Here is a 27,242-nt window from a genome sequence, read left to right as displayed (position 1 = left end):
GATGGCGTAATGTTTTTTTTTTAAATTTTATTTCAGATTCACCTCACAAGGCCAGCTAGCTGGCCTACATTTTTCTGTCCTCTGATTGGTTGATGTCTGAAAGCAGATTCTCTAACACTCCAACAGGTACTAGTGCGCTTGAATGGGTCGTCACATGATGACGGCAGCACTTAATTGAGTCTGTTCCGACATGAAGAAAGTAGACATGGAGTTGTTCATCGTTTTGAGTGCATCATATGAACGAATAAGGGTGTTTATACATATATTTTACACATAAGTCAGGAAAGGGTTCGTGCTACCGAGCAAGTGGTGAATGTGATGTATGTTACTGAATTAATGTTTTTGTCACATAATTTCTAGGTAAATGTTGATTCTGAGCTGCTTCAGATGATGTAGTGTTGAGGTTTGGAATTTGGATTTGTGTGGGGATGATGTATTCAAAGATAAAGGGTCAACTGTGTTTTTTGCTTTCCTAATCATGCTATTCATCTGGATCCGTCTTCATGTTTACCAAACTGTATTCTGCTGCATCTGAAAAACGCTGACGAATGCATTTTTTTCAGGGATTTAAGAGAGATTATAAAAAGACTTGGAGGAAAAAGCGCTGATCAGGCGTAAATATTACAGCACAATATTGTCAAAATCTAATCTGTGCTGCCTGAACTGTCACTCCAGCAAACCTGATTCATGACGACAAGTCCTTCCAATACTGCTTGTATTGAGGATGCAAAGAGACGCTTTGTGGTGCCGGAGTTAGTCCGCCCAAACAAGAACCCCGAGGGGATGCAAGTCGACCTGCATTGCCATAGCAACCTGAGCCCCTCAGGGAATTGGCTCACAGTGTTGTGATAATGGGTCGTATCGGGAGGTTTTTGGTGGGTCAAGGTCCGTGATGTCATTTATCTGTGAGCGGCACTGCACGGGCGCTACATGCTCCACTATTCATAACATTACAGAAATGAGTGGCGAGACATTGAGCCAGGGGGGTTGTCGATAGATTTGTTAAATGTAAAGGCAATTTTGAAACAAATCAAACAAACATTAAGTCGTGCAGGGAATGCACAACTTAATATTGTGCATTAAGGGTGCAGCTTCAGGAAGTAGTGAATGGGACAAGTGAAGTGGACGCTAATACCACGTTTTAAGGGCTTACGCAGCCGGCAAAAGTTGGCGAAAAAACATTGAAACTCCTCTCTTACGGAGCGTGAGTGGAAGCTGGCGGGGTTAGCTTAGCTTAGCCGAGCATTCTAGTGCGGCTGAGTATATTTTCACCGTGTTGTGTTTTACCGCTTGTTCCGATGCCGCTGATGTCGTGCAAGTTCTGAGTGAAAGAAGGACGAGAGGGACGTTTATTCTTCCTCCCAACTCGTCTTAACCGCCAACAGACAGACACAACCAGTTGTGTCAACAAAATAAGGGTGTCATAAAAGTGTCTTACATTAATAACGCAATAGGAATTGCATTGGTGACTACGTCTTCCTTAACCACAAGCACAGGCATTACAGTTTGTTGAGGATTTTGTAGCCATGCGTGCAGAGGCTGACATCCTATTAGAAATACTGGGCAAAATTGGCCGATGATGTATTGCATCTGTAACCCGCCCTGTTTCACACTGCACGCTCCGGGGCTCGACACAGGACCTTCGCAATGGGAGACGAGAGCGCTGACCACATGGCCAAAATCCCGGACTGTTGACTGCGTTTTCAGCGCAGCTCTCAAGGCAGAGGGAGTGAGGTTTTACTAACGTACACCTGCGCAGCCTCACAGGCTGGCATCCGTTACACATCAATAAATATAAGGATTTTTGCATTTAATTACCGGACATTAATTTTCTATCACCAAAGCACACACTCCGTGCTGGTAAAATAAGTAAAAGGTAAAAAACGGATTTCACAGGGCCCTATATAAGTCGCAGGAGGAGCCAAACAAATAAAAAATGGCACTTTTAGTCGGGAAAATAGGGTATACTGCATATTTTTTGTGATATTTTTGTTTGGTGGTGTGCTTTGAGATTTTTGCACTGTAAAATATGTGTTGGGAAACACTGACATACTGGATTCTAACTGGTCAAGTACAATACATAGTTAAATTAAATAATCATTTGCAGCTCATTCAGTGTTATTTCTAGTAAATCTTTTTTTAAATAAACATGGTTTTGGATAACCTGAATTTTGTAGCAAGAAGATCAAATGCAGGTTCGCGCTCAGAAAAGCAATAATGACCGTTCTGATATCATCTAATATGCTGCTCACAGCCCCTAGGAGACATATTTGCACTGTATCGAGATATTATGCGGTGATATAAAGACAGTGTTATGGTCCTCAGGTGTACTAACCAGTATTACAGTCTAAATCTCTTTTTCTCCTCCACATGCAATTTGGCTTTGAATCAAAGGTGAGTTGTTGGCGGTGTTTCCGACTCACCTGGCCGTGTTCTCCAGAATGCTGCGGACTTCGTTCATTTGCTCTTTCCCAAAATACACCACTGTGAGATGGACGCGGCCATCCTGGCGTATACCGACATCCCTGCAGGTGCACACACAACACAGAGAAAGCAACATATGAGCACAAACCGAACTCAAGGGAGGAACACCAGTGTGATATGAAACCATTGGACATCAGTCAGAATCAGAAGATTTACTGCAATGGACTCCTTTTAGGCCAAAATCCAAGGCAAAATGACTCTTTAAAAAAAAAAAAGGGTTTACAATAGAAGAGAGACTCATTTGAAAAAATATATTTCTTAGCTGATTAAAAGAATATAAGACTATTTGTGGAAAATACAAAGTTCATTATTTAATTGCGTTTTCAATATCACTGAAGTAACAACTGTAATAATGTATATTATGTACGTATACAAATGTATACATATGTATATATATGTACTTATGTATATACAGTATGTATATATAATATTTGTATTTATGTATGAATGTTTATTTGATTAATGTAATTTTATATATTTATATTAAGATATTTATAGTATATAGTATATTATTAGTGTATTTATTATTTTATTGTATTATTTTTTATTGTATAAATGTGTATATGTAAGTGTGTATATATATCCATATACAGTATATACATATAATGAATTTACAATATTATATAATTATAATATATATGATATAGCAGTTTATATAATACATTTGTGTTATAAAAAATATATAAATTATATAATTTAAATTATTATAATTTTAATAGCCAATAAAATATAAATGTATTAAAATATGTATTAATACAAATGTATACATATACAATGTATACAAAATAACAATAAAAAAAACAACTAACAATGACAGATTGCAATAAGAAATGATATCATATTTCTTAGCCGCTCACCTTTAATACAGGTGTAGGAGCCATACATTAGTTTTGTTGTCCGCCTTAAGTGCGTGGGTGTGGTGGGTCACGTGAGGTGGTGCTGTGGTGTGGTGTCTGCTTATTAATGATTGCACACACCTTGGAACATGGTGGCGTGGTGAGCCTGAGGAGAAACGTTCTGTTGACCGTTCTCATACTGACTATTGTAAGCTACGACCTGCACTGCTTGTATCTTTTTGCACAAACAAATCCATCAATCAAAGTGAGCGCAGCTTTCTCATCTGCACATGTGAAGCGGATAAACACCGGATAAACACCGTAAACACCGTATGCAACGCAATGCAATGCGTCATCAATATAAACCTTTCGTCTGAGCCCGCTGCAGCATTTTGGATTTTTTTAAATTCATAACAAATCACTTTGCCTTCAAATATATAGGCCTATACTACGTTTTTTGTAACAATAACATGAATGTAAATTGTTAATCGCTTCTCTGAAACCGCTTTTGTGTGTGTGTGTGTGTGTGTGTGTGTGTACGCGCTGCGACAATATTTTTCCGGTGATACGTATAATTTAAAAAGATGTTGCAGATGTAAAACTTGCAGCATCCTGCAAGGTTTTCCGCATTTTCTTCTCACCTTTTACACACTCGAGGCATTGTTTCGGCACGGTTTACTGTGAGTAGCTGTAATCTGAATAAAAGTGGGGAAAAAAAAAGTACAGATCTCCTAAAAGAACCGCTTGGAAGCGGCTGGTTAAGTACCAGAATGCCCAGACACAGAGCAGGAAATTTAGTCTCTTCACCGAAACATGTTAAATGTATCACGTATATGCTAAAGAAACTCAACTCTGTGACCTCATCACACTTTGTTCAGCTTTTTGACAGAAACATGAACCACATTCCAACCTTATGAAGAAGTAAATCTTGAATCTAAACGTAAAGTAACGCAAATGACAGTTTCATGGCGTGTTTAAAGGTTTCATGTACAGACGACAATGTTGTCGTATTGATCACACGGATCTGCAAACCCGCCTGAAAACACCGTTGTCATGTAACCGCTCGGTTCGCCCTGTACGGGACAATCCACCTTATGGACCGGCAATTTTGCAGTAGATTTTGAACTGTGTGTGTTCACGACCGTGTGTGTTCCCCACGATGTAATGTCCCATTTCCCTCACTGTACATATTGCCAAGTGAGGGACACGGCCTGCCTAAAAGCAAACAAAATGGCAAAGCATTCGGCGACAGTACATATCGGAGAGTATACGCGACAACACTTGGACCTGGTGGATCTCCTCAGCTACGTGCTTGCCAGTCCCCCTGCGTCCGGGCCTCGATGTCGGGGTGTGGTGCACCTGTTTTTGAACACTTCTCCTCCGTAAACGAACAAAGACGACAACTGGACGCTGCCATTGTGCAGTCGAGATGAGAATGGGTTTGCACGCTACAACTACACTGCACTTCAGGTAAGGACCTTTACTACAAATCCAAATAATCATCTCACTATTCAAACTCTTACTGTTGCACCTTCCTAAAAAGGAAACACTGTAAACTAGGGGTGTCCAAAGTGTGGCCCAGGAGCCATTTTGGACTCCAGCTTGTTCTGTGTTCTTTCTCATGAGACATTACACCAGTTTGCTTCGTCACTTCTAACACAAAGCTTATATAGCCTTGACCTACATTGGCTTGCTTTTAGCATCTTCAATGTACACAGCAAGTGGTCCCCACATCCTTCTATTTTCCTGTAAGCTATATTAACATTTTTTTTTTGAGAATTTTATTTTATGGGAGAATTACCTGCTTCATTTAAGAAACATTTGATAACCATAATAAATAAAAAAAATTTGCCTCTCATGATGCATAAAAAACCCAGCGAAACCATAGCCCAAATACCTTCAGTAAAGACGTCCCAGCACATTCCTGATTCAGCAGTCACAGCCCCGCAAATTTGCTGATTTTTGGTCAAAAACAATTTTTTTTCTCGGAAAGCAGGCTGTTTTTTACCCAGAAAACACATCTCATTCACCCAAACTTGGAACTGCCGTATTTTATGGACTATAAGTCGCTCCGGAGTATAAGTCGCACCAGCCAAAAATGCATAACGAAGAAGAAAAAACGTTATTTTTGGAGGGAAATTTATAAAATCAGAGATTAAGAACAGACATTTCATCTTGAAAGGCAAGTTATAGTAATAACAGTAAAATAGACAACAACAGGCGTCTGTTAACGTAACGTGAATAGGTGGTATGTTAACGTATTCACAGTCATTCAGATAACTGTAGCCTAAACAACATGACATAAATGGTTTACTTTCATCTTGTAATCTCCAGAATATGATTTCCTTTTTAGGGGTATTCGTGTTCCGTCTTTCTCGTTGTCTTTAGAAGTTGATGTTTACATTGTAAATTTTCTGTGGTACAGGAGTGACAGGATTAGCAGATACCGGCACAAAAGCCTAGAGCGCCCTCTCGTGGCTGTCAGTGAAGAATAAAATCATGTAAGTCGCTCCGGAGTGTAAGTCGCAGGACCAGCCAAACCACGGAAAAAAGTGCAATTTATAGTCCGTAAAGTACGGTAATCTATAAATACTTGATAATACAAATAAGATGTACAGCATACTGTTAAAAAAGCCCACAATCTTTATATGTTTGTCTTTATGGTTTTCTCATTTAAAATGTGGTTAATAAATGTGTGAGGTATACTGAAGAAAGCTGGGAGAGGGTTCTGGAGCGGAATCTAATCTAATAATTAATGACCGTCACTTTTTCATCCAAATGTTCTTTTAAAATCGGAGGAGAATGTCCATTTTTAGACATTTGTATCAATTACTTGCGGCTTTTCGCCATTTGCTGGTTATCCTGAAAAGTAACCCCCACAATAAGCGGGCATCTACTGTAAACTAGCAAAACAAATACACACACATACACCATTTTTTACATCAGCAAGCAAATGGGAGCAATTTTCATAAAATCCAAATGGATGAGCTTTTAAAAAAACAACAACAAAAAAAAAACAGCAGCCGTCGGGAATGCAACATTTGTCCAGGCTGTGACAGATGCTGTTTTGTGTCTAAACGCTAGCATTATCGGAGGCAAATTGATTTTGGCTGAGCCCTGAAGAGGAGGCAGCTTTTTCATCATTCATCGTGAAAAAGCAACCCAAATGTCTCTGCAGCCTCTTCGTGTGGATGTGAATTCCTAGCTTATCTCTCATTTCTACATCTATGCACCCTTAGGGGCTCCGTACATGTCTGCACCTATTTGCTCATATAAACACGTGATAAACACACACACACGTTCAATATGGATGAGCGAGAAGTGTTGGCTCAGCAGCTCTTTCAAGCAAGCAAACATTATGGCTCTGTTGCTGTATATCAACTCACACTTTTCTGCTCCCCCGAGGGCATTTTAACAGGCTGAAACAAAGCAACTAAGCAGGATTTACTTACCAAAAAGAGATGTGATAAGCAACAGCACGGTCATAAATCACTGACTTTACAAGAGGAAGGGAGGCGGTGGGGCGGTATGATGCTGAGAGTCCACCGTGGCGGCATGTGTTTTAGCTAGCTTGTTGACTTCTGACTGATAGAGCAGGACTTCCCAGATTGAACACGATCGCTTCCGAGACAACCTTTGAACATTTTTTTCCCTTTAGGAAATAATCGAAATATTAATAATCTGTTCCAGGGTTGAACTGTCACCATCATTAACACATTCAATACCAAAGACGGAGTCAGATGTTTTTATAAACCTGAACACCCGATCCCAAAAACGGATTTATACGTCTTTTACGAGGCTAAAAGGTGATGATACCACTCTCCACTAATGCATTTGGCTTCAGAGCAATTTTAAGCCATAAACAACGTCCACTAGGTGGCAGAAGTGCATTTGATAAGAGCTCGGCAGAGCTCATGTGCATGGAAGAAACACACATGACAGGTAAGAGGAAGTGGGAGAGCGTGGAGGAGTGTAGCGTGCAGAAGGTTACGCATTGTAGGGAAATTGTAACGCATGCACGCGCGCGCACACACGCACGAGGGCACACATGCGCACACACAGTTCAGTTCCAAATGTGAAAATTGTAAATTGTTCATGGTGTTGCATGCATGCTCGCGTATGTTTTAGCGTGCATGCATGCTAGCGTATCGTAGCGTCGCAGGGAGCACTTCCTGTTCCGCAGCGTGCTTTGCGGTACTGTTTTGGTGCAAATGCTCTTAAAGTTACATGTTTGAGCTACATAGTTGTTAGTTATTGTTCTGCACAAATAGCGGTAGTGTCTTGTCTGTTTTTGTCTATCTGCTGCGTTGCTGTGTGATGTTTTTAGTTGTGCACCATGACTGAGACTGTTCTGTTGAGTGATGACCTTCTTGATTGATTTCCAGTGGGTTTGATTAACTGAGTGAGAGTTCTGTTCTTAATCTGTCCAATGAAATGAAGCACTATCGCTTCCTCACTGACTCCTGAGCGCCACAGTATGTTTTAGCGTGCATGCATGCTACCGTATGTTTGACCATGCCTGCGCCCAATAATACGGTGCGCGCTATGCTATGTATGTGTTAAATACAGAAATAGCACCCGTAACTGAGACTGCGCCTTTTAATACGGTACGCCTTATGGTCGCAAAAATACGGTACTTGGCAATTAGAGCAAGTCAATCCAGGGTTAAAACTTTCAATCGCAGCGGGTGGTGCATTTGTCTGAAAAATAATAGCACAGGCAACACAGTCAGGGTGCGTGTTTTGAAAAATGTTCACCCTTTTGTGTGCAACGGCTCAGGTGGAGAGGCGTTTGCTTTCACTAACAAATACACAAACTCTCCCACTGACCGGCGCCTATTGTTCATTTTTAGGTTTCTTTTATGGCTATTTTTAACATATTGTAACTTATTGGTGGGTGGAGAGGAGTGTTTAATTTTGGACAGCAGGAAGTGACAGCACGTTTCAGCGCCGCTTATGATTTTTCACCAACAAGCACCGCCGTGTTACGTAACATTTATTCTTCACGTAACAGCACACACGATAGCTGTAAATAGTTGGTAACAATTAGCTGAGGAACTGAGCTCTCCTGTGGGCATGCAACGATAGAAAGGAACTAATCTATTCTTACTCCTATCATTCCAATCTGTCCCAGCTTTGTTCATATTGGGATTTTAACCTTGCAGCTGTAAAATGTGTTAATGTAGAATTAAATAATAAGGCGTGCTGTTAAATGTATATGTATTCTAATCTGCACCGCTGTGTTTAATCCCTTATTAAAATCCTCAACTAGGTTTGAAAAACAGAAGATAATATTTTCCTGAGTTTGTTACAAGATGAGAGAAGCCATGTGGCTTTTTTTTCATAAACATCCAGGACCGGAATATATGACACGGACGGAGGCGCCCACCTGAAATAGCGCATGAAGCGCTTGAACTTGTCGGCGCGGCGATACAGCGGCATGACGATGTTGACGACCACATGGCCCGTGTCCACCCTCTCGTTTTTCACCTTCATCAGCGGTCCGAAGGGTCGGAAGAGCACCAGGCGTCGGAATTCGTGACTGTACTCTCCTTGGAAGGTCAGGTCATACAGTGTCCCTTTGTCCTTCTCTGTGCGCGTGATGCCTGTGGAAGGCATGCAAAAACACACAAAACTTGTGACCAAACAGCAGCACATGTTTTTGTGATTATTATTATTATTATTACTAATGGCTGGCAGCTTTGTGGTTGATTTTTTTTTATTTTTACTTTACTGGAAAGATCACCCAGGGGGAAGTGTGTATTTTTATTAGCCGTGACCAAAGACTAATACTGGGTCTACAAACATGTTGTTGCTATTAATGAAACAGAAACACTAAATGTAGCAAGTCCCTCATTTGTAGCGGTTAGTTGTTTCCAACCTCGACCGCAATAAATGATTTCCGGCGATATATGATTCAATGTTAATAAATGGAATATCTTCATAGTTAGAGCATATAAAACCTGCTTGACTTTCTAAATATGTTTTTTAACATTATTTGAGCCCTGTAGACATGAAATAACACCCCTATAGTCACCTTTACACTCCTATTATTCATTGTTTACAACACATTGTGCAACTCTCATGCTGCAGGGAGCAGCAAGCCAACAAGATAGCCTTGAGTTTATTTCTTCTAAACTTAAGAAGCCAACCACTTCCACATGGAATGGGAGGAGAACTTTTTTTCACTATCATGCCAGACATGCCATGGCTGACTTCATGACTTCATGCAGTGTTAAGGTAATGTGAGCTAATGTCTCAATGTTTTGTGTCATTACTGTTTTGACTAACAATAGACCATAGTCTCCCACAAAACAACGATCATTTATTAATTTCTGAAAAACCTCGATGTAGCGAGGGACGACTGTATATGGAAGCCTGTTTCCGCCACTGAAAGAAAAAATTATCCCAACACTAAGTCATAACTAAGAGATAAAAAGTCGAAATTATGAGATGAAAATGGGACGGGGTTCGTACATTATAGCGATCTAATTTATCTAATTTATGATGTATTGTGTAAATCTAAGACAAGAATAACATCAAATTAAAAGCACAAAATGAATGCCAACCCACCATCCACCAGTTCAAATTCCAGCCAAGTTTTTCCAGAGAGATTATTACATGGCTGTTTGACGTGTGTGCTAAAAGGCAGTGCGCTAGCATGAATTAACTTGAGACAAATGTGCACATTAGCACTCAATAAGTCATCAAAACTTACTTTTTTGCATTCCCACATAGTATCAGCATTTCACACCAAATATGAGGTGAAAGAAAAATGGTAAAAATACAGTAGTAGTCTATCTGTGCGGCGTGAGAGAAAGTTAGCACGCGCACCATGGACACGCATCAAGTGAGACGGATGTAACAGAGAGAATCCGGCCACTTTTCAAAATTAAACATTAAAAAAAATGAAATAAAGGAAATTATTTTTTCTTTCTGTGCGGCCCGGTACCAAATGACACACGGCCCGGTAACGGGCCACGGCCCGGGGGTTGGGGACCACTGGTTTAGATCACACACATACAAGCCTGTGGACACACACCTACTTGGACAAATCCACTCATTTGGACAAACCCAATTTCATCTGCACTAACACACATTTCTAAAGAGCCCATCCACCTACATAATAAAGATGATTAAATGATTCTCTGACCGGAATCTTTCCATGGTGTCCCAACTCTAAAAGAACCACTACCCCTTTCCCACAGCTAAAAAGTTTGGCTTAACTTCATTAAAAAAAAAAACGTTTGTGCAACTTTAGCAACACAATGATATCATGCAAAGGAGGGTGCACGACCAACATGGTTAATGTTCACAACATTCATGGTGTAGAAGTAACAGACTTCCTCTAAGAATCAGTAAAGTTCAACAATAAATGAGGCCAATGTAGGGAGGGTTTCAGGAAGCTAACTGATGTGGGCATTTGGTGTAAAGTTTATTCATTTGCAGTCCATCTCTGTTAGCAACAGTCAGCGGACCTACACAACGCATTTCCGGACTTCAAAATAAGAGCACTTTGGGCTCTATCCTGTTTACTTGTGAGGAATCAAATTAAAACGATGCCCAATCCTAATTATGTGACAAGAAAGTCACAATTATGAGAGGAAAAAGTAGAAATTGCGCGATTTAAAAAGTCATAAATATGAGATAGAAAAGTCATAATTATGACAGAAAAAGTCCAAATTCTGAGATTAAAAAGTCGTAATTATGAGATAGAAATGTCAAGATCATGAGATACAAACGTGCATGTGCTGCCTTTTTCACTGGAGCCTTCGTCACATGGCGCTCGGCACATGCGCAGTTTATATCTCATTATTTCAAAATTTTATCTCATAATTTGCATTTTTTCTGTACTATATTGGATAATACGAGCGTAATGACGTACATAGGTTTTCTAAGATGTAACTATAAAAATATTCCACTCATAAATTAGGAATCCTACTTCTGAAATTCACTTATCATGGTTGGGTCTGGAAGCAATTAACCGCGTTAGACGATGAATGACTGTACCTGCTTATCATTAGATAGCAAGGACGATATTGAATGTTTGCAGGCAAAAGACCACACACGTACACAAACACATTTGCGAGGCTACGTGCAAGGCTATTTTACGCTTTTCAAAGCACACTTGAATGTGGAAGTAAAAAGGAAAGACAAGAAAAAGATCCAAGTTTGATAGCCACCCTGAATTGAGTCCTTCCTGCATATCAAATTGGCGGGCCTGGCACGATAAGCTCTGATTTGGTAAATGTGTTAGACGAATTTAGACAAAATGCCTTCACTTCCTGACCCTGCTTTTCTGTGGCCAGAACGCAGTGGTTACAGTTGAACAGATTTGTAGCATTATCTGCAGGAAAAAAAAACAACTTGCCCCTGCTTCAGGCCTTGACGCCGCTACTAGCTCTCTCTTGTCTGGTCGCTGTGTTTGCAGGATTTCCTCCAAATCAATGACCATTAAAGGACACCGAGTGCAACATGTGAGCGCCGGAGAGTCACATTGTGACCTAACAAGGCTTCTGTTTATGTGAAAACGCGGAGTCTCTCACACACTTCTGCACGTCGGTCAAGATCACTGTCACACAACTGGTCACATGAGGTCACACAAGGCACCAGTCACTTCATGGCTTCCATCACACACTTTGGTAGTTTTTCCCACACACACACACACACACACACACACATGCACAGGGACATACTGCAACGTGAAGAGAAACTCCCTCTGAGAATGAGGAGCAGCTGTGTCCATTTCCTGTAGTTGTGGTCAAAGCAGGACAAATCAGTAGGATATCCTGACACACAAAACACACAATCCTTCCAAGGATTCATGCAACTACAACACACATCACATTTATACATAGTTGTACATCTTAGGCTGGATTTACACTACACGTTTCAGGGGTCAAGTCCGATGTAGTGCCGATATTTGAGTTTGATTCCAGTCGGCAGTCATTTCCCTAATTGTTGTGGGAAAATCCGATGCTGGCTCCAAAACAGATGAGAGATGAGATGGCTGGCCAAATCTGGTTCTTAGGACATGGAACGTCACCTCTCTGGTGGGGAAGGAGCCTGAGCTTATGCTAGAGTTTGCGACATTCTGACTAGACCTAGTTCAGGGATGTCAAGGGCCACATACAGAAAAATGAAAGGATGCGAGGACCACTTTCATATATATGTCAAGAAAAAAAACTGCATCCCAGGTTTGTGATATTAGTGAAAAAGCGTATTATTACTACGAACTTCAGTCTTTGCTCTTTTTTACCCATTTTTGCGTTTTTTCAACTTTCTTGTTAAATTGTACATTTTCTTTCCGCAATATGTTTACTTTATTCCCATAATATTTTGACTTTATTCTCATCATATTAGAACTTTTTCCCCAACTTTATTTTGTTTAGTTTGGTTCCTTATAATATTATGACATGGAAAAAAAAAGGATGTATTTTTTTTCTTTAATATTTCAAATCCACGCTGCAAAAATGACATCATTTTTCCTTATTATATTACGAGTTTATTCTTGTAAAATTGCAACTTTTTTCTCATTAGAATACAACTTTTTTTCTTGTAATATTTTGACTTTATTCTCATAATTACAGCACTTTTTTCCCTTTCTGCTGTTTGCTTTTTTTTTTATTTCCCACTATTTCAACTTTTTTCAAGTAAATTTTCTTCTCCTAATTATGACTTTATTCTGATATTTTATTACTTTATTCTCGTAACATAACTTTTTCCGCAACTTCATTGTCCAAAAATTACACCTTTTCTTCGTTGTTTTGTTTGTTTCTCATATGTATAAATAATTATTTTTTTCTGTAATATTTCAAATTTTTGCTTTTAATATTTTCACTCTATTCTTGTAAAATTATTGCAGATTTTTCCATTCTTGCTGTTTTTTTTTAATGTTTTCATGTTAAATTACATTTTTAGAATGATCTGCGGGCCAATAAAAAACAGCTGCGGGCTGCAGATGGCCCCTGCACTGCACTTTGGACACTCTTGACCACGGCTGGATGTTGTTCTACTCTGGGGTTGCTGCAGGGGAGAGGCAGCGATCTGGTGTGGGCTTATAAGCCCCCTGGCTCGGTGCCTATGTATTGGAGTAATCCCAAGTAAATGACAGGGTGGCTTCCCTACGCCTTCCCTACGTTCCTACCGGCTGTAGGAGCCCGTACGACTGGTTGTGACCTCGGCTTTACTGGGTGTGTGTGAGTGACTCTAAATTCCACAAATATACGACCCGTATTTTGTATTAAAGAACAAAATACCGTTTTACATTGAAGTAAAGGAAGGCCGGAGTAGCTTCGTGTTCAATGTTCTCACCTTCTATGAAGTCAGACGTCGTATAGACTTTGCTACTTTTGCCGTCCTGCTGGGCCGATGGCGTGTTGAGGGTGTGCAGAGCCGTCTCCAGCACCTCTCCCAGCTCGTTTCTCTTGTCCCTCCTCATGGGCTTCTCCCTGGGGTAACGACTCAGACCCATCTCCAGCTGGTAGACCCATTGCAGAGTGAAGCTCTCAAAGGGGACCACCGCATACTCGCTAGGAAACCTCTCCCCGGCTGTCACTTCAGCTTTGGAAAGCTGGCTCCTCAGAAAGTCCTGGAGGTCCATTTGCTGGCTTTTGGCCCCAGGAGCATCCCCCAAACCGCCTCCTTGGGGACTGTGCCCCTCTGACGGGGCTCCTCCGGCCCCCTTCAAGCTGTCTTGCACACCTTTAAGCTGCTGGCTCCGCTCCTGCAACGCCTCTTTGAGCTGAGCAATCTGCTTCTTTAGGGAGGAGATGTGGAAGCGGTGCTGCTCCTCACGTTCTTGCAGGAGAACTTGTCCTGTTCCGCCAGCTCCTGCTCCAACCGCGGGCCTTGTATCACCCAGCTGGTTAGGGCTGGCGTGGGGTATGGCGTGATTCAGCTGAGGGTCATCTGAGTGCTGGGGACGGCAGGTCATCACATAGAGGAGCGACAAAGAGCAGCAGAGAAGCACCAGCACCCCTCCCACAGGAATCGTTTTGTGAGTGCAAATATAACACATTTTTCTAACAGACATCCAGTCCAGTAGTGCACGCCGCAACATGGTTGCGTCTTGCATCAAAAAAATCACCTCTTGATTTTCATGTGACGTCACACAGCAATAAGAGTCCATATATGACTTATCAGTGTGAGGTCATCATAATCCACGTGATGCCTCGGCTTACTTGGCTCTGGTCTTTGGCAGAGTCAATAAATGAGGCAGTGAGAATGCACTTTTTCCCACTCTGTTGGTCCACTTAGCGCAATGGTCTGCTAGAAGAGTCTAACCCAGACGCCGTTACGTCATCCAGCGCTCAGAGGTGAATCATGTGTTCTCATGTGGTCCCTCTAGCTAGCCCTTCATGACGCCCTCTTCCTGCACGGAGATGATTCAGGGAACGTCTGGAGATCCTTGGCCTGGATGATGCATGTAGTTGGAATGCTACATTCCACTGCCATCAAAAGGTGGTCTCTTCGTGCTGTGGAGAAGAAGAGATATCCCTTATATCGCGACCCTTTCCGTTACTGCAGCACACCAGTGTTAGTTATGTCATTAAAAAGCGTAAGACATGTTGATTCAGGAAAGTGTTCAAGCAGCCAACGCCAAACTAAGCATTCCTCAGAGTCTTTGGTTCTTTGACAAAAATGTTGCCACATGAGTGAGAAGAGAGGAAGATCAGGGACTCTCATTCATCTCTTCACAAAACATCATTTGAGATGGCTCTCTTTTATGGTACCTGGATAGAAATATCCACGTATCTGTGCTTTTAACATGTTTGAGAAAGGCAGCGTTTGCATCATTTATACGGGACGGAAAAAGATTTTCAAGCAGCCACACCTCCTGTCTGAGTGATGACCCTGCAAGGTAATGGCAGGACATAAAAATGCATTTTAACTAGTTGAATTACAAATCATCAGTGGTGCCCTGTATCACAAACCCGAGATGCAGTTTTTTCTTGAAATATATGTAACTTCTTAGCAGTGACCCATCCTTTCATTTTTCAGAATGTGGCCCTCGGTGGAAAAAGTTTGGACACCCCGATCTAAAATGCAGTCATGGAAAAGATGATTAGAGCACCCTTGTTTCTTCAGTTTCTTGTTCATTTTAATTCCTGATACAACTAAAGGTACCTTTGTTTGGACAAATATAACAATGACAACAAAAATAGCTCATAAGAGTTCAATTTTTTGGCAACACAGTACTATAGCTATTCATGTAAGAACTTAATGATTTTGGTTATTACCGAGAAAACCATGGAAGTTATGAGATATCAGCTCTTAAATGAAACTCTTATGAGCTATATTTGTTATCATCATTATATTTGTCCAAACAAATGTACCTACCTTTAGTTATACCAGGCATTGAAATGGATCAATAAACTGAAGAGACAAGGGTGCTCTAATACTTATTTCTTCCATTTTTGTCTGTAAAAATTGTAAAAACAAACAAAATTAAAAAATATATATTTTTAAAAAGGCAAAAACCAGGAATAATGTGGACTCACGTGCTCCCAAACCAGTGTAGTCTTAAACGGACAGCGACTGAGGTGCATTGCAATGTGCTAAAGCCAGCCATGAGTGAGAATATATGTTTTTGGGGGGGAAGGTCTATTTGAGTTACTGTACATATCTGTAAATGTATCTCTGTGTATCGCACTCCCCACACAGTCGTCTCTTTGACACCGCTGCCTGAGGCCGGGGAACTCATGAAAGGATTAGTCTATGGTGGTAGTGAATACCGGACTGTGCTCTGACTGACGGCTAAGTCGGAGGGCGAGATGAGGCGCCTCTCCAGTCGGACCTCCGCTGACAACCTGGGAGGATGTTTGAGCAGCAGGAGGTGGGAGTTTAGGTCAAACGAGAGTGGGAGTCTCTTGTATTTACGTTTTGCAAATGTTATCGAAGAACACAACAAAGAGGAGAGTATAATACTGCTGTGTCCATAGCTGATGCACAGAATAGGCTAAACCAGTGGCTCCCAGAATTTTTCAGTCCCATACCCCTTCAGTCATTTCACCTGAAGCCATGTACCTCAGACTCATGCACACTTATAACACAAAAAAACAGTGTCTTCCATTCTGTTTTCCGCATAGAATTTTTCTTAAAAGACCATTTTTTGAGGAGAAGGATGCAAACTCACATCTCACCCCTGCTGACGCAACATTTTTGTGCACAGCAACCTTTACAAGTGAGGCCGCAGCTCACATTTAGCGCACAATGTAAATGTACGCTTCAAGATTCAACACTCTTAATGCACAACATAATTGTCAAACTCATTCGTATAACGCACACAGAACAATGAACAACTTTGTGTCTGTGTCCATTCTTCTGCAATGTATTCCCTGCACAAGTGCTGTTCACATGATGTGGCATTCAAGCGCACTGCGTGACTCCCTCGGACACCAGTGTAGACATGCTGTTTTAATTTGTTTTTCTCGTCCTTTCTAGACATGTATCCTCAAATGGCGGTACTAGAAATATTATCTGGTAGCACCTGGACTTTTCTGTAGAAACCCACTGCCACTAGCTGGTACATCAGTGGGTGATCTCAAGGTGCTTAGTCACCACTTTTTGTTTAACAAGCAGCCCTCATTAGTCAGAGCTCCACATGGTCCTTCACATCATGACGCCACTCTTTGGTTTTATGGTTTCCTGCAACAAAACTTGTACGAAAGCCGCATAAGTGACAGCAGGACACAGGTTTTAAGACTCTAAGTGAGTTTACGCGTTATGCATTTTGCATCATTAAGGTATCATTACAGTAGCAAGGCTAAGAAAGAGGGATTTGTCACTGTGCAGATTTTAAAAAGTGGCACTCCCCCAGGAATCAATGAGTTGTTTCAGCCCAAATTACGTGGGGAGAGCATGGCTGCCACATAGACGCACACACACACACACACACACATGCTCACTCAACACTGAATCACCACGTTTGATTTTATTGGGATGGCAAAACGCGTCGTCATGCTGCTTCTTGCATTACTCTGTCATTCCCACCCGTATAAAGTAATCCTTCACCAATTCACACATCGAATTCCGCAGCTTCACTCTATGAAACTCTAAAATGGATAAATGAAGTAAAATACAAATGTAAGGCATTTAGAAGACTGCAAGACGATATGTAGTCCTCTACACTGATCACTAGGTGTCAGTAATGTTGGGTGAGACACACAAGCACCAGACTTTATCAGCGGAACAACAGGCTTTTACTGCACGTTTGAAGTATCTCACAACAGGCACAATAATCCCCAACACGAGCTACATGCGGATAAAACTCAACGCTGAACCCCCGACCCACACAAAGTCTTAAATGGCTTATTTTCTCTTATTATGTCTACAATATTGGGGTTGTACAAGTATAGGGGTGTTACTTCATGTCTAGAGGGCTCTAATGGTATTTAGAAGGTCGTAAACAGCTTTTCTATGCTCTAACCAAACGTTCAATTTTGAAAGAAGAAATCCTACATCACGGAAATTTACAGAGCATGGTCGGGTCTGGAACTAATTAACCATGACAAATGAGGCATTACTGGATTGCCAACACACTAAGTGCACTTTCATCAGCTCTTCAATCTGCTGGTACAAATTTATTGGGGCTAAATACATTTTTGGAGGCATTTTTTTTAATCTGATGTACACAAAATGTAAACATGTACCAAATAAAAGTGTGACCTGATTCTCTGTAGCGGAAACGGCGGACAAACAGACATAAATTCACCGTATCCCGACAGGATATAATAAATCCCCACATAAACACAGTCAAGCACTTGTTTACAAGCACACAAACAAGACAGACGATACATTTTTTTTGTACCTGGTGACAAAATAACGGACAACGATGTTTTCTCTGGTCACATTTTTCATTCTCAGAACCATAAACTGAGGCAACTTTGAGAGGGTCGGACACTCTGGAGATGAAGTAAACAATGAGGGAGGCAAAGGAAAATGATCAGGCGGCAGAGATGTTTTACAAAGAGGGGCTTTGCAGCATCCCAAATCCCACTACTGCTGCAGCTTCCTGCCCTCTGGACGTTATGTGCTTAAATATAGCTACAACGTTCAACAAAATGCTGCATTGCATTCGTGGCGAGTTCAAGAGCTGGCTAAGGTGTATTGAGGGTGAAAAATACAAAAGCAGTCACACTACTCTAAGAATTAACATTCGTCCGGTAGGTTGAACTACACTCAACCTTTAAATGTCTTTGAAAGCCACCCCTTCCTCACTTATGTTGCGGCGTATATCAGTTTCTTCTTTCAAACGATCACCATCATAAAGCCTTAACTAGAGTATAGGAACACACTTTTCATGTGCATACATTTGTGACAAGTAGGATTGTCAAAAACAGCGTTAACCGCGGTATCAAATTTATTTAATTACATTAAATTTCTTTATCGCACGGTGGCCGAGTGGTTAGCATGTTGGCCACACAGTCAGGAGAAAGGGAAAATCTGGGTTTGAATCTCCGTTGGGCATCCCTGTCTGGCGTTTGCATGTTCTCCCCGCGCGTTATTCAGGTACTCCGGTTTTCTCCCACATTCCAAAAACATGCATGTTAGGTTAATTGCCGACTGTCCATAGGTATGAATGTAGTGTGAATGGTTGTTATATGTGCCCTGCGATTGGCTGGCGACCAGTCCAGGGTGTACCCCGCCCGAAAATGGATGGATGACGCATCATGTCAAGCCACATCTCTCCACTATGACGGCAAACGGACCCACAATAGCATCCCCACACAGTCAGACAGAGTCTTGACGCTCTTTAATAACTTTATTCTGACCTCAACACATAAACAGCAGCGCAGTTCCAACACCACATACTGTATGTATCTTCAACTCACAAACAAACTCTAGTCCGCTCGTCATCGGAACGACACTTCCTCAACACTCCGAACATCACAATGTTGTCTTTATTATGCAACATATGTGTGGTATAAATAAACAGAAAGACAAAGGAAAAACAGTACGTGGATATTCGTATCACTCACTAATGTGGGAGTACAGTTTAGTGCATATATGTAAGTATACTCGGAAATCCCATAAAATACATCTACACTCAAAACATATGAATTCATCTTAAATTATGGGGTGTCTTTGAACGCAACCCCTCATTGCTCTTAATAACACTCTTAATAACTCTCAGCTTGATTTAAATTCAGTTCATTCGGAGCCTTTAATGCATACAACGGATCATTGCTTCAAAAATATATTAAAATATGAATTGCTTCAAATAAAGTAGGATGGCACAGTACTGTGTGGACGTCTGCCATACGTCAGAACATACCACGCCAGTCCTTTAAGTGGCAGTGATCAAACACGCAGTAAACTGCCACACACAGCAAACTTTTTGCACCACAGCTCCATCGGCTGGATCTTGTCGGTCACTGCCCCATTTGGCCCGATGCGAGCAAACTGCACTTTTATCTGGATTTGTACCAAAATGCAAGGGCTCCTTTCATGTTCTTTCTGTTCACATTGGTTATTATTTTGTTTAGTCCTTGGGTCGTCTCTGGCAACCTTTTTTTCACTTTTCAAACACCGCTGCGATAGGTACAAGCCCTGGTCCATGGACGTCATGGCAATGCTGCCATTTTGATGTGTTGAAGCTTGATGAGTTTTTTTCCCCTCATCGTGGAATGGCTGCAAACCTGTTGGAGCATTTAGCAAAATGCCTTCCGCTGAAAAGGTGAAGAAGTCCCACACAATTTGACGCCATGTTTGTTTACAAGAGAGCTCAGGGGAAGTTACGACGGCGCATCACAGAAAAGGAGCACTTGATTTGCACACGCTACCCCACCTACAGCATAGTACGGGTAATCACACCTCTTTGGAGCTTTTTTTTAATAGGTTATCATAGCTATTTTTTTATGTTATTGGAAATATCGGTATGATATCATAATTCGGCCCATCGTGCATCCCTAGAAAATACTATGCGTTACTGTGGAATGCATGGGCGCACGCGCTCTTCACCGATGCAGGCACCCACTATCTCAATCATGAGACCCTCATGTTTGAATCGCCTCGGTGCCGCCTCCGCTGTGTCGCTTGCATGTCACAGGTCGAGGATTCTTGAGTGATTGCGTGCATGTGAACTGTCTAAACCTGCCCTCCCACGAGCTCACTGTGAACATGAGGAATGTCGATGAGGACAACATTTGAATTTGGAAATATGGGAAAATAGAGGAAAATAAGGGCCCCCGCGGTGTCACAAATCTTGCAAAAAGCACGCGTGTCTGATAATACGCCTCACATTTGTCCTCCCATCATATTACAAGCCCCTTCCTTGGGTCACCAACGTCACCTGCAGTGGTGTGGTGCAAGTTGCAAACCAACCATTATTTTTTGTGTGTTTATTATTTTACATGGAAGTTAAAAAAAAAAAAAACATGGATAGGATGCTGGAAAGAAGGGCAAAACACGGCAGCTTTGTGAGGAAAACAAGAGGGTTGACCGGCATGACGAGGATAGGAGAAGATAAGGAGATGATATCAGAACTTTTGGCCTTACATACTTGATTGGTATGCCATTGCCAAGGAGATGATATGGCAGGAGGTGGAGGCCTTTAACAAGCACTTCTATTTTCAACCGAGAGGAAGAGCGGACAGAAGAAGACTGTTGACAAGCACTGAATTGCTTCTATTTTGAATCAAATAAAACAATAGGCCAGGTAAGGATCATAAGGGAAGGAGGTGTTTTTATAGATAGCATGAAGAGCACACAAGGGAGCGAGAGAAGAAAATAAAATTTAAACTGTGGGAAAAATATGTCTCGAAAGAAGGGTGCTCACACTCGCGGCCCCCTACTTGACATCAAACTCTAGTGGAAGTGCAGCCCGTCTACCTTGAATATCTTCAAGAGATGGTCAGAGGCACTCCAGCTTGCTGAAAGAAAGCGTCTCTTTCATTGAGAAAGCAATAGCTATCTATCACTGAACCCTCAGCAAACTCGTCACACAGGGAAATGAGCAGGGGGATCACTAAACAGAACACCGGCTACAATCACAGTGTGAACACAAAAACACTACACACAACATGAAACAGGTAAGTAAACGGTGAATAATAAACAACTACATTAGATCTAAACATGTCATTTTAGCAACTTTTTACAAAACAAGTGCATAGGGAGCCAGAAACACGTCATTTCAAGTTGTGTTTTGGCTACTGCTTGCCCAAATAAAGCGCAAACTGAAATGCCTCTGACCATCACTTATATTAAAGTGCTTTTTCTTTGGCTTTTCATTTAAAGCTTGACTGTTATTTATCGCTATCATGGACAGTGTCCTACAAGACGTCAGGCAACCTTACGAGACTTCCGGGAGCATCACAGAATTAACTTTTTCAAGATACTTATTCTAACGGGAGCCTGAATAAGAGGTAAACGCAGCATCACTCGTTATGGTGGAGTGTGTGGTTGTTTTTGCATTTACCAATGGTGTCCAAACTTTTTCTGCACTCAGAAAAATCAAAAGGATGCAGGGCACTGTCATGGTTTTTTAGTGGTAAAAAGGTTAAAAAAAACATTAAAGACAAAGCATTAAGCTATTAGTTGGTAGCATCAATCCAATTTTTCCTTTACATTGCGCCTTAAGCTCCATTTTTCCAATTTTGCTCTTTAAAAAATGTTACAATGTGCCACAGGCCAATAAAAAACTGCAGGGCCAAATGGCCGCCATGCTGCACCTTGGACACCCCTTCATTTTACAGGCATTAACTTGCAGGACAAGTAATGTTAAAAATGGTAAAAATTAAGTTAAAATGTGGCACGGTGGCCAAGTGTTTAGCATGTTGGCCACACAGTCAGGAGATCGGGAAGATCTGGGTTCGAATCTCCATTGGGTATCTCTGTGTGGAGTTTGCATGTTCTCCCCGTACGTGCGTGGGTTTTCTCCGGGTACTCCGGTTTCCTCCCACATTCCAAAAACATGCATGTTAGGTTAATTGGAGACTCTAAATTGTCCAAAGGTATGAATTGTGAGAGTGAATTGCGAATGAATTGGCTGCCGACCAGTCCAGGGTGTACCCCGCCTGTCGTCCGAAGTCAGCTGGGATAGGCTCCAGCATGAGGATAAGCGGAATAGAAATCGGACAGACGGACGGAAGTTAAAATGTGAGGTTGTTGAACATTAAGAGTGAACTTATTTTAACACTTAGCAGCATTAAGAATGTTAAAAGACATGGAGCACGTATGAAACCACTCCACACACATGAAGGAAAACCAGCATGAGCAAGCACTTTCACGACGAAAGCAAGGAAAAACTCCCTCAAGGAAAAAAAACTCAAACCGAACCAAGGGATAGTGTGGGGCGACCATCTGTCTCGACAGGTGAATAACATTAGAGAGAGGGAGAAAGAATTGTGTAGAAAAGGAAAGGAAAGTCAAACAGTGATTCTCAAAAATGATGATTCTCCAAAAGTGGGTCGCGGCAAAAAAATAACTTGCGTTCTTGTCTGTGCTATTTGCTTGCTACGCCGCTACGGGATGCGTGCCATGTTTCTGGGCGACTTTGTCAAGCTTTAAGGACGTTGAGTTGCAACTTAACGTGTTGTCCGCCCGCCACACAGCTGCAGATGTCTACTGGAGAAGAGTGCGCTTGAGTTGAAAAAAATTTGGGTCGCCGCTTGTCATTGAGGGGTGATGATGGGTCCCTCAGCCAATCCAGTGGAGAACCACTGGTCGAAAGGTTTTACAGTGGTGTCAGTTTGATGCCGGAACGGACTATTTCTCCAGCATTCCCATTGTTTCCAATGGCTCATTTAGTTTCCAAATTGGAGGTTGACCTTCAAGGATCGAAAGGAGGAAAAAATGTGACAAGGGGGCACCAGAGAAGATGAAGAGGAGAGGATAAAATGAAGGGAAGATGATGGGGTGGTGGGGTGGGGGAAGAATAAAAATGATGGAAATAAGTAGGGGATGAGGATGAGGAGAGGTTAATGGAGACGCGTTTTAAAAATGAACAGCGGGAGACGCATTATCCTTGCCAAGAGAGACATCAGCCCTTCTATCCTTCCTTCCTTGGGGGAACTATTAAGTAAACAGATCAGACATGGTGTGAGGATGAAAAACAGAGAGGCTAGCAATGGTATAAAGTGATGATGATGATTGAGGGAAGAGAGGAAGCAGGGAAAGGCGCTCTTTGATGTGTGCCGTCCCCTCAGGTGATTCAACCTCCCCATTCATTAGGGGCCCGTTTGCTTGGAACCTTCCTGTCGACATGCCATCTGGATGGAAGGCCCTTACAACGCACGCGCACAACAATCCTCTACTTCATCATGAGTGTCCCATGTCAACATTTGCGCCCTCCTCTCCCCTTTTCTCTGTGTGTGGGTCCTACTTCCTCAAAGAGTTGCATTATTTGACAGCTACATTGCACCAGATGAAAGTTCCCTCTGGCCGGGAAATGGGCCGTTGCAGCAGCAGCAGCAGATATTGCAGATAAGGCAATAAGAAGGCTTGCCCGAATTCATAGACAAGACACAGAGCAAACTCAAAAGGCGAAGCACGTCGAGGAAAAAGCGATCCTTCTAACAAGTCAGTCTTATCAACATTAGGTATACTTTCCAATGACAGCCAATACAAAAACTTTAACAGCCTTGAGAAAATTGACAAGAATACCATTCAGCTGAATGCAAGGTCAAGATTCCGAAAAGATCTTGTGGCGGTAATGGTCATTACTGCCCCAGATAGCAACTGTTTTGCGCCATAGTTTCATCTACTGCCCCACTTGACCCAAATACAAACAGACGAAAACTGTACCTTTTAATGCAAACTGAATCCCTCCATCAATTTTCTATGCCACTTGTCCTGACTAGGGTTGCGGCGGTATGCTGGACCCTATCCCAGCTGACTTTGGGCGAGACTGGTCGCCAATCACAGGGCACATATAGACAATCACACTCACATTCATACCTATGGGCAGTTTTGAGTCTCCAATTAACCTAACATGCATATTTTTGGAATGTGGGAGGAAACCGGAGTACCTGGAAAAAACCCACGCACGGGGAGAGCATGCAAACTCCAAACAGAGATAAACACTCAGAAAGTATAAAAGAAGCGCAGGTTGCAGACCCCTGAACAAAGGAAGTGTTGGGCTCTCATGGAAGAACATTCAGAGAACATTCAAGTCTGACCAGTTCTACCCAAGCATCATTCTCTGGCATCACGAGCATCATGGTGGCACATAGCAGCACATGGCAGACATCCCTCCCTCAGCCGTGCCAGCCCAAAGTCAACGTGGTCCTGGACGAGTTGTCACACCTGAACAACAATTTCTGGTATGGGCAGACAATCTCCAATCTGCTAGAAGGTTAAGCTCCCGTCAAGCTAGATGGGCCCTGTTTTTCTGCTGATTGTTGTTCCACCTCACCTACAGACCTAAGACTCTTGAAATATCAGACCTGATGCCCTCTCTCGTCAGATCGGCGGCCCCTTTCACGAGATGTAAGGAGACATGATGATGTGGGAGATTGAGTGGCCCATGAGTCCCGCGTAGTTTACCACCCAGGAATCAGGGCTAGCTCTTTTACCAAGAGGCGTTTTTGGTGGCCTATATCGGACAAAAACGTCAGCTTTGAATCGCTTTGCTTAGCGTGCAAATTGTGCAGGAACCGACCTCATTCTGGATTACAGGAATCCCTCATTTATCACGGTTAATTGGTTCAAAACCTGACCATGATAAGTGATTATCCGTGAAGTAGGATTCCTTTTTTATAAATGGAATATTTTCATAGTTAGAGCATAGAAAACATGTTTACAACCTTCTAAATACGGATTTTAACAGTATTAGAGCCCTCTACACATGAAATAACACCCATGTAGTCACCTTTACAAGCGTAATATCTAATATAGTACACATAATAAAAGTAAATGAAGTCATTTAATCTATAAATAAGACTCGTGATCTAGTAACTCGTGTGCTGCTATAAATTTGTTTCCTGGTGGACCTGAGCGAGAAGCAGACAGGAAGTGACATTGGGGCTTCAGAGTTGAGTTTCAGCTTTGCATGGGTAACGGCTGCAAAAGTAGCCCGTGTTTTTATTAGGGATTCTTGTGCCTGTTGTGAAATAACTCAAATCCTGTTGTTCCAATGATCAAGTCTGATCTTTGTGCATCTCACAGAACATTACAGTAACAACAGACACCTCATGAGTAGTGTAGGATACTACGTTTTATCAATGTTTTGAATGCATCTTTTGAATGCCTTATATTTGTAATTTAGTTCATTGAGCCATTTGTATGCTTGAAAATGCATAACTTAGGCAAAAATGCGTAACATTTGCTTAAATATGCATATTTTTGACCAATAGTAGGCCGTATTCAACCACAAAACCGCATGATTTAGTAATTTTTTTCTTAGAGTGAAGCCGCCAAATTTGAAGCGCAAAGTGGCAAGGGATTACTGCACTGCAACCACTACCCCTTCCTGGACAACCCTGGTCTCACATTGCAGCAGATTTTGTTGCTGGACCAGACTAGAGGGCTTTCGATTATCATGACAGTTGTAGATCAGTTTTCCTGATGCGGCTGCTACTGTTGTAACAGACTTGTGAAAGACTTTAGTTACCAAGCACATGCAGGCCACCTCCAAACAGGTGCCTTGGTAGGAGGTTCAACACTTCCCTTTTCTGTCGGGCCAGTAAACTGCCACAGACGCTCCTGCCAGGCTGAAAAGTGACCTGTTTCTGAGTCGCGTCTTTGTGTCGCCCCTGGAACGGACCAACCTTGCGGTGACTGCTTTTTACAGAGAAGGATGACGACAATGACATGAGTGAAAAGTGACAGCCTGGCCGCCTCTCATCCATCTCATCAACCAAATGAACAATGAGGAGACAAGCGCAAAACGTGTTAAGATGCTCGCCGCCGAAAGGTCATTCTGTTACGCGATCTGTGAAACATGAGAGTGCACAAGTAGGGCACACACGCGTGCATCTCAAATGGGCCTCTTTCATCTCGCGGGCAAAAGGGAGCACATAAATGTCATCATGTATCACATCATTTGTCGCACTTAATCAGTCATGTAGGGTAAAATGCGTTTAGCCTTTTGTTTGTTTCGTGTTTAAAGTCAAGCGAGCCTATTCTCTGCTTGCCAAACAACCTCCCAATCCCATAATCTCCACTTTCATTCTGCACATTATGAGAATGGCCAGTTCCAAATATTTCTTGGTTTCTTGTTAGTGATTGAGAACACTAAGAAGGATTACAATGCAGCTTGAGAGGGATGAAGACAAACATTTACAGGGGAAAAAAAAAAACATGATTCACCTAATTTTTTCACAAATGTCACACAAGAACGATCAAGAAAAATCAGCCTCAACATTATTTTATAAAAACACCCACATAAAATAAGTGAAAGCAAGTTATCATATTAGTCCCAAAGTTAATAGAACTATATCAAAATACAAAACAAAATACTGTACCGGACTCAGTAACAACAATACATCCACACTGTACCTACAGAGGAGTATGCGTTCATTCATCCAACTACCTTACCTCTTCTCCCCGCGGTGATTGGTCCATTCCAAGCCGGGTGGAGGTGGCGTCTCATCGGAGTGCAGCCGACCACTCCTGCCGCCCCTTCGCTGGTCCTCTGAGCTCAGCCGACACTAGCCAGCCGCGGGTGTGAAGTGTTGCTTGCCCGTACCGCCTCGCCGAGTCAATGCCGGAAACACCGGAACAACGTGACTGCTGCCTTCAAAATTAAACACCAGATACCTCACAGGTTGGTTAAATAGTGTTAAAAACACACTCCTTAACATTTTAATGTTTATTTAATGTTATTTTTAATGTTATTTTACTGACGCCAAGTAGTTTGAGGGTAAAAGTATAGGTGGCCAACCAAAAAGCCTGAATTAAAATATGTAATGATTTAAACTTTGAACATATAGTTTGTGTATGATATACAGTATACAGTATGTATAAATATATAAAACGT

At 41.9% G+C, this 27,242-nt stretch overlaps 1 protein-coding gene across 2 annotated transcripts in view; it reads right to left on the bottom strand.

Annotated features, from left to right (window-relative positions):
• The window catches only part of csgalnact1a (chondroitin sulfate N-acetylgalactosaminyltransferase 1a), a 36,081-nt gene extending 9,157 nt beyond the window's left edge, over positions 1–26,924 (bottom strand). For both annotated transcript variants that reach the window (XM_054756784.1, XM_054756785.1), the window contains exons 1-4: positions 26,801–26,924; positions 13,634–14,796; positions 8,709–8,925; positions 2,424–2,525 (exon numbers count right to left, since the gene is read on the bottom strand). In XM_054756784.1, coding sequence (XP_054612759.1) covers positions 2,424–2,525; positions 8,709–8,925; positions 13,634–14,450 — 1,136 coding nt within the window. In that variant the 5' untranslated portion in view covers positions 14,451–14,796; positions 26,801–26,924. The remainder of the gene's footprint in view (positions 1–2,423; positions 2,526–8,708; positions 8,926–13,633; positions 14,797–26,800) is intronic.
• Between the last annotated feature and the right edge of the window lie 318 nt (positions 26,925–27,242).

The sequence above is a fragment of the Dunckerocampus dactyliophorus genome, chromosome 17 (genome assembly GCF_027744805.1).
Source record: "Dunckerocampus dactyliophorus isolate RoL2022-P2 chromosome 17, RoL_Ddac_1.1, whole genome shotgun sequence".
NCBI lineage: Eukaryota > Metazoa > Chordata > Actinopteri > Syngnathiformes > Syngnathidae > Dunckerocampus > Dunckerocampus dactyliophorus.
The sequence above is the reverse complement of the archived record's forward strand: the minus strand, read 5'-3'. Positions and strand labels throughout refer to the sequence as shown.